This window comes from Hypanus sabinus, chromosome 10 (assembly GCF_030144855.1).
Source record: "Hypanus sabinus isolate sHypSab1 chromosome 10, sHypSab1.hap1, whole genome shotgun sequence".
Lineage (NCBI taxonomy): Eukaryota > Metazoa > Chordata > Chondrichthyes > Myliobatiformes > Dasyatidae > Hypanus > Hypanus sabinus.
In genome coordinates this window covers 111,763,557-111,772,338 of record NC_082715.1, presented here as the reverse complement: position 1 = coordinate 111,772,338, position 8,782 = coordinate 111,763,557, and the positions used below count along the sequence as shown (strand labels likewise).

The following is an 8,782-nucleotide window of genomic DNA, read 5'->3' as shown; positions in this document are numbered from 1 at the left end:
ACCGGTAGGTGCGGGACTGCGCATGCTCGGAGTGCGGACGCGATTGAAACCGGTAGGTGCGGGACTGCGCATGCTCGGAGTGCGGACGCGATTGAAACCGGTAGGTGCGGGACTGCGCATGCTCGGAGTGCGGACGCGATTGAAACCGGTAGGTGCGGGACTGCGCATGCACGTAACGTAGAGGGAAATTTGAAATGGCGAACGAGTCGGAAATTGGAGTTTGTGAGGCGACGGCTCACAGAAAGGAAGCAGAAACTCTTCGGGAGTCCGGGACCGAACAGCAAGAGGAGAAAGAAGGCCCGGAGCTTGGAGTCGATCGACCGGGAGAGGGAGAAGGCCTAGAGCCCGGAGTCCACCGACCGGGAGAGGGAGAAGGCCCAGAGCCGGGAGTGCACCGACCGGGAGAGGGAGAAGGCCCAGAGCCCGGAGTCCACCGACCGGGAGAGGGAGAAGACCCAGAGCCCGGAGTCCACCGACCGGGAGAGGGAGAAGACCCAGAGCCCGGAGTCCACCGACCGGGAGAGGGAGAAGACCCAGAGCCCGGAGTCCACCGACCGGGAGAGGGAGAAGGCCCAGAGCCCGGAGTCCACCGACCGGGAGAGGGAGAAGGCCCAGAGCCCGGAGTCCACCGACCGGGAGAGGGAGAAGGCCCAGAGCCCGGAGTCCACCGACCGGGAGAGGGAGAAGACCCAGAGCCTGGAGTCCACCGACCGGGAGAGGGAGAAGACTCAGAGCCTGGAGTCCACCGACCGGGAGAGGGAGAAGACCCAGAGCCCGGAGTCCACCGACCGGGAGAGGGAGAAGGGTCGGAGCCTGGGACTGGACGGGAGGGAGAGCGTCTGGAGATGGGGATCGGCGGGCTGGAGAAAGATGACTTGGAGTCGGAGGTCGGCGAGTCGATAGGGGATGGAGGCTCGGAACCCACGGAGAGACATGAAGTAAGGGCGGTGTCGATGAGTGAAGCGAAGCTGGAGTGTCACAGTGTGATGGTCCCTGGGAGGTGCTGCTGTATTGAGGCTCGGGCGGAAGCAGAGCTGCCGGTGTTGTTTCCTGGCCAGGTGACTCGGAAAAGCTGCTGTCGCCTAGTATGTGAGCTGTTGAAACACGTCTTATACCAGCGGCAGCAACTACCACTACCCTACGATCAGATGGCTTTTTTCACCAAGAGAGAATGCCCCCCCGTAAGTATGCCTATCCTTATGTGCAGAAAATGTGATAGTCGCATTTTGAGATTTAACTGTATGCTGTGAGTTTGTTTTCTAAAGCTTTGGTGACACATCTTGTAAGAGCCACTGTGTTCCAGAAGCGGAAACTTAAAATTTTATCCAGTGCTCTGTGGAATCTGCACATTCATCCTGTGACGGCATGGGTTCCTCTGTTGTTGTTTGTTCTCACATCACAAAGATGAACATAGCCACAGGCCCATAGTGTCTGTGATGATCGAAATGCCAGCTTAAACTCATCCCATCTATCTACACGTGGTCTATAACCTTCCATTCCCGACCTAAACATTCTTCTCTTAATCCCTTTTAAACGTTGCTGTGGTGCCTCCTTCCCCCAATCTTGCTTGTAGCATGTTTCAAACGCCTATCACTTTGTATAGAAAGAAAACTTGTAAATCTCCCTTAAACTTTTCTCCTCTTTCCTTAAATTTATGCCCTCTAGTATTTGACATTTCCATCCTGGGGAAAATACTTTGACACCCTACCTACGCCTTGCATAATTTATAAACAGCTCTTCAAAGTGAGACAAATTCACATGCATCTCCTTGAGCCTTGTTTATTGCATTCAGTGTTCTCAATGTGGTCTCTACATCAGTGAGGATGAGTGCACCTGTGCTCTGTCCACCTAGTGCTCCAGTTTGCTAGCCATTTCAATTCCCCTCTTAATTCCATAAGACTTAAGAGCAGAACTAGGCCACTGGTCCATCGAGTCTACTCCACCATTCAATTATGGCTGATCCTTTTTTTCTATCTTCTCCTCAACCCCAGTTCCCAGCCTTCTCCCTGTAACCTTTGATGCCATGTCCAGTCAAGAACCTATCAATCTCTGCCTTAAATATATCAAACAACCTGGGCTCCAAGGGTGCATGTGGCAACAAATTCCACAAATCCAGCACCCTTTGGTTAAAGAAATTTCTCTGCATCTCTGTTTTGAAAGGGCACCCTTCTATTCTGAGGCTGTGCCCTCTTGTCCTAGACACTCCCACCATGGGAAACATCTTTTCCACATCTACTCTGTCTAGGCCTTCCAACGTTCAAAAGGTAGCAATGAGATTCCCCCCCACCCATCCTTCTAAATTGCAGCAAGTACAGACCCAGAGCTATCAAACGTTCCTTGTATGATAACCCTTGCATTCCTGGAATCCTCCTTGTGAACCTCCTCTGGACCCTCTCCAATGCCAGAACATCTTTTCTAAGATGAGGGGCCCAAAACTGTTCACAATACTCAAGGTGAGGCTTCACCAGTGCATTCTAAAGCCTCAGCATCACATCCCTGCTCTTGTATTCTAGACCTCTTGAAATGAATGCTAACATGGCATTTGCCTTCATCACTACTGACTCACCCTGCAAGTTAACCTTCAGGGTATTCTGCACAAGGACTCCCAAGTCATCTCAGATTCTTGGATTTTCTCCCCATTTAGAAAATAGTCCACGCATTTATTTCTATTACCAAAGTACAACCATGCATTTTCCAGCATTGTATTTCATTTGCTACTTTCTTGCCTATTCTCCTAATCTGTCCAAGTCCTTCTGCATCCTCCCTGTTTCCTCATATCTTCATATCATCTGCAAACTTGGCAACAAAGCCATCCATTCCATCATCTAAATCATTTATATACAGCATAAAAAGAAATGGTCCCAACACTGACCTCTGCAGAACATCACTTGTCACTGGCAGTCAATCAGAAAAGAATGCTTTTATTCCCACTCGCTGCCTCCTACCAATCAGCCAATGCTCTAACCATGTTAGTAACTTTCCTGTAATACCATGGGCTGTTAACTTGGTAAGCAGCCTTATGCGTGGCACCTTGTCAAAGGCCTTCTGAAAGTCCAAATATACAACATCTACTGCATCACCTTTATCTATCCTACTTGTAATTTCCTCAAAGAATTCCAGAAGGTTCATCAGGCAGGATTTTCCCTGAAGGAAACCATGCTGACTTCGCACTATTTTGTTCTGTATCACCAACCACTCCATCACCTTATCCTTAACAATTGACTCCCAACATCTTACCAACCACTGAGGTCAGGCTAACTGGTCTATAATTTCCTTTCTTAGAGTGGAGTAATGCTTGCAATTTTCCAGAGTTAATTGAACTTTGAAAGATCATTTCTATTGGTACTACAATCTCTAATGCTACCTCTTTCAGAACCCTAGGGTGCAGTTCATCTGGTCCAAGTGACTTGTGTACCTTTAGGTCTTTCAGCGTTTTCAGCACCTTCCCTCTTGTAACAGTAAATGCACCCAGTTGTCTTCCTTCACACACTATAACATCAGGAATACTGCTAGTATCTCCCACAGTGAAAACTGACATGAAATACTCATTTAGTTCAGCGGCCTGTTATTATTTCTCCTGCCTCATTTTCTAGTGGTCCTACATCCACTCTCATTTCTCTTTTATTTTTAACATAGTTGAGAAAACTTTTACTATCCACTCTGATATTATTTGCTAGCTTGCTTTCACATTTTATCTTTTCCTTTCTAATGATTTTTTAGTTGCCCTCTAAGTTTTTCAAAACTTCCCAATCCTCTATCTTCCCACTAATTTTTGCTTTGTTGTATGCCCTTTCTTTTGCTTTTACATTAGTTTTGACTTCCCTTGTCAGTCACGGTTATACTATTCTCACATTAGCCCATCTGTCATTGGCTTTCTCTGCTGCCAGGGTCTACACAGACTACAGGAAAAGCACCTCATATTTTACCTGGGCAGTTTTGAACCTGATGACATGAGTATTGAATTTTTGGGCAACCTGCCCACCTTCTGTCCCGTTCCGCTCTCTTCCTGTTCTACCCAGTTTCTCCTACATTACCCCATCACCCCGTTTCTTTTCTCTCTCCACAAATGAGTTGCCTCCCTCTGCTATTGCTATCTATCTACCCCACCTTCTTGCTTAGTCCCACCTACCTGTACCTAGACAATATCCTTCCAAACCCCTCCTGTCGATGTACCTTTTGAAACTTCTCTTAGATGTTACAATGAACCTACTTATGCTGACTGTTCATTCCACACTCACACCACCCTCTCAGTCAAGAAACTTGCCCCAGATTCCATATTTCACAAGGAACTTAAAACCGTAAGACATAGGAGCTGAATTAGGTCATTTGGCCCATCAAGTCTGCTCCACCATTTCATCATGGCTGATCCATTTTCCCCCTCAGCCCCAATCTCTTGCCTTCTCCTTGTATCCTTTCATGCCCTGACTAATCAAGAATCTATCAATCTCTCCTTAAATATACCCAATGACTTAGCCTCCACAGCAGCCTGTGACAAAGAATTCCACAGATTGACCACTCTCTGGCTAAAACAATTCCTCCGCACTTTTATTCTAGAAGGATAACCCTCTATTCTGAGGTTGTGACCTCTGGTCCTAGACTCCCACACCATAGGAGACATCCTTTCTACATTTACTACATCGAGGCCTTTCAACATTCAATAGGTTTCAATGACGTCACCTCTCATTCTTCTGAATTCCAGTGAGTTATTAATGCTCCTCAAGCCTTTCTAACCTGGAATTATTTTTGTGAAATTTACCTATTGAATGTCCTTTGAACCCTTTCCATTGACATCACACCCTTTGACACTGGTACCAAGCTGTATCGGTGCTTGCCCTTCCCTTGGACTACATCAGTGACGTGGAGAGGGAGAACCTGCTGAATGGGCAACAGCCAGTTCTTCAAATCTTCCCGCCCGGGCCTGCACCCTGGAGAGGACACAGTCCACCAGAGGTGCAAGCCTATGATCCCCTGGGACTGACTGCTACCTACTACTACTACTACTACTATTACAACCTTAGATAAGGGGCCCAAAACTGCCCACAATACCCCAGATGATGCCTCACTAGTGTCAAAATTACATCCTGACTTTACACTCCAGTCCTCTCAAAATTAATGATGACATCACATTTGCTTTCCTCGCCACCGGCTCAACCTGCAAATTAGCCTTCAGGAAATCCTGCATGAGGATTCAAGTGTTCCTTTACACCTCAGATGAATTTTCTCTCTCTTTAGATAATAGTCTACCCTTGTACTTTACTAAAGTGCATGACCATACACTTCCCGACATTATATTCCATCTGCCCATTCTCATAATCTAAGTCCTTCTGTAGCCTCTCTACTTCCTCAAAACTACCTCCCCCTTCACCTGTCTTCGTATCGTCCACAAACTTGGCCAAAGAACCACAAATTCTGTCATTCAAGTCATTGACATATAACATAAAAAGAAGTGGTCCCAACACATATCCCTGTGGAACACCACTAATCACTGGCGGCCAATCAGAAAAGGTTCCCTTTATTCCCACTCTTTGCCTCCTGCCAATTAGTCATTGCTTTATCCATGCTAGTATATTTCTTGTAATACCATAGGCTCTTGACTTGTTAAGCAGTCTCGTGTGGCACCTTGTCAAAGTCATTCTGAAAATCCAAGTACACAACATCCACCGATTCTCCTTTGTCTACCCTGCTTGTTAATTTTTCAGATCTGTCGGGCAAGATTTTCCCTTGAGGAAACCATGCTGACTTTGGCCTATTTTAACATGTCCCCAGTATCCGGAAAGCACATCCTTAACGGCTTCTACTGAGGTCAGATTGGCCTATAAATTTCCTTTCTTCTGCCTCTCTCCCTTCTTGAAGAGTGAAGTGACATTTGAAGCTTTCCATTCCTCCATTTTGTTGGAAGATGTCTTGAGATCTGGAGAGATTGGATAGCTGGGGCCTTTTTTCCTTGGAGTGTAGGAGGCTGAGGGGTGATCTGATAGAAGTACTTCCTATACCTAATAAAGTGGCACTGAATGTATTTTCGTTGTCATTTGCTGCTGTGGCCCACCCACTTCAAGGTTCAACATGTGCATTCAGGGATCCTCTTCAGAACACTACTGAGGTAACGCATGGTTATTTGAGTTGCTGTTGCTTGAGGCCATTCACCTCTGACCTCTCTCATCAACAAGGCATTTTCACCCAGAGAACTGCTGCTCACTGGATGTGTTTTGATTTCTTGCACCATTCCCTGAACTCTAGAGAGTGTTGTGGATGAAAATCCCAGGAGATCAGCAGTTTCTGTGGCACTCAATCCGTCCCAACAGTCATTCATTCCATAGTCAATGTCACTTAGATCAAATTTTTTCCCCATTCTGATGTTTGGTGTGAACAACAACTGAATCTCTTGACTGTATCTGCTTGCTTTTATGCATTAAGTTGCTGCAGCATTGGTGATTAAATATTTGCATTAACAAGCAGGTTTATCTAGTAATGTGGCCAGTGAGTGTAAAATGAGAATATAATATATAACATGGGTGATCAGTCTTTATTTTCCAAGGATAGGAGAGTTTAAAACTAAAAGGCATTGGTTTAAGTTCAGAGAAAAAAGATTTAAAAGGGACCTCAGGAATACCTTTTTCCATTCAGTTGATGGGGGATATATGCAACTGTCAAAGGAGGCTGTAGGGGAGGGTACATTTACAAAGTTTGAAGAATGTGGATAGAGGATTTTTAGAACAATATGGCCTGAGCAAGGACAAGTTGGGGTGTGCTTTTGTGCTTAATAACTCTATTTTCCCAATTCAAATGTGCCAGTTATTAGTGGTATTAGTGCATTAACTGAGTGTAAAGGATTACCCATTCATTTTGATCTTTCCTTTTTAGGATAACTGTTCTGTGTTATCACGATCGATAAAAAATGAACAAAGTAACTGCAAGAAATCTCAGAAAATGCTGCTGGAGCTGGACGAGGTTTTTCAGAATTTAGAGGCCATGTTTACATTGACATTTATTCCTTGTGTGCACATACTAATGGGTGGCAGTGTTGTCAACCCAAAAGAAATGTATGAAATCAACATGGAGCAAGTTGCTTTTGGAAGCACCGAGGAGAGCCTAAAAACAATCTCATGTATCCGTCAACTTTTTCATGCACTCTTTGTCAAGGATCTCTTCAATGAGTTGAAATCTGTTCCTCTTATGAACACTGTGCTTCTTGTCCAAGGTCACAGGAATTGTGGGATACAGTGGTTTCGACCCAAATTGAACTACAGGGCTCCAAATCGAACCAGGAAGCTGATTATCCGTCTGGCCTGTGACACTATGAGTTTAACTTTGGCTGAGAAGCAGAGACCAAGCTATAACCATGATGATTATATCTGGTTTCAAGCACCCATAATCATCAAGGGATTTCAGTATCAATAATAATCCTAGCTGCATCTATTTACAGTAATTGTGTGGTTTTAAACGGGGCTCGAGTTTGGGCAGCTTCTTCTGTCAGTGGCAATGGTGTGTTGTTGCTGTAAAAACTTGAATCCTTTCTAAATGAGTTTTTTTTTCAGTACATGTTTAGAGGTGTGCTGTGTTTGATTGCAACCTTGGGCAGGAATACTGATTTTTTTTTAAATGCGGAGGATAATTGTAATTGCTCATGTCTGATTTAATTTCTTGCTTTCTGAGCAGCAGTGGGCTAGTGCCAGCTGTGCTGAAAGGTGGTAATAACTTGGTTCACTTTTGGAAAGGTTCCAGAGGGCAAGATTAGGTTCAGCTTTGAAACTCTAATCCGTCACAATCAGGAATGGATCCTGATTAAAGCACTGAAGGCATGGAGCTGTCTGAGGACCAGCCCTAAGAAGAATCAACATGTTTGGAAGTGCGATGCTGTCCAAAAAGGTTCCTCTTTACTCTGCATTTAATAACTATATAGGAAAAGACTTAAGTATGCAAAATTAGTGAAAGATCATTGTGAGACATTGTATAGCATTTTCATCCAGTTTTCATATATGGTGCTCAAAATCAGTGCATTTATTTTTGAAATTTCAAAATATAGAAAATAAACTTATTTAACCTGTACTTCAGTTGGAATTTATACTTATTTATTGAGATGGTGCAGGCTCTCCCAGCCTTTTCAGCTGCACCACCAGCAACCTGATTTAACCCTCGCCTAATTGTGGGACAATTTACAATGGCCGATTAACCTACTAACCAGTACATCTTTGCACTGTGGGAGAAACTGGAGCACCGGGAGGACTAAAGCAGTTACCAACAGAGAGAACTAGAATTATTAATTCAGTTTAAAAGTGGAAGATTTTCCAGTTGTATGTCTGTCTCTAAAGACTCCAAGGTCCATTGAGATCAAATGAGAGCAGGTTGGTGACTAGTCAGCAATCCATGATTTTGAATTCCAAGCTGCAGGAATTGTGTAAATTGGGAATCTATAGTTGTACATCCTGGTAGCCAAACATTTTAATTCGGATTCCCATTCCAGTTCCGACTTGTGGGTCCACGGCCAATTCTTGTACCATGGCAAGGCCACCCTCAGGGTGGAGCAGGAGTAACACCTTGTATTCCGTCTGGGTAACCTCTAACCTAATGGCATGAATATTGATTTGTCCTTTTGGTTTAAAAAAAAATTCCTCCCCTTTCCCTCCTCTATTTCCCACTCTGGCCTCTAACCTCTTTTCGCCTGCCTATCACCTCCACTTGGTGTCTCTCCTTTCTTTTCTCTTGTGGTCCACACTCCTCTCCTATCGGATTCCTTCCCACCCACCTGGCTTCACCCATCACTTTGTAGCTATCCACCTCCCCC

The 8,782-nt window shown here is 44.8% G+C and overlaps 1 protein-coding gene across 1 annotated transcript; it reads left to right on the top strand.

Moving 5' to 3' along the window:
* mad2l1bp (MAD2L1 binding protein) lies at window positions 1-7,987 on the top strand. The gene is made up of 2 exons (XM_059981289.1): window positions 1-1,181; window positions 6,862-7,987. Exons 1-2 carry the CDS (start codon window positions 195-197, stop codon window positions 7,396-7,398), a joined length of 1,524 nt encoding a protein of 507 aa, XP_059837272.1. The 5' UTR covers window positions 1-194; the 3' UTR covers window positions 7,399-7,987.
* Window positions 7,988-8,782: the final 795 nt, after the last annotated feature.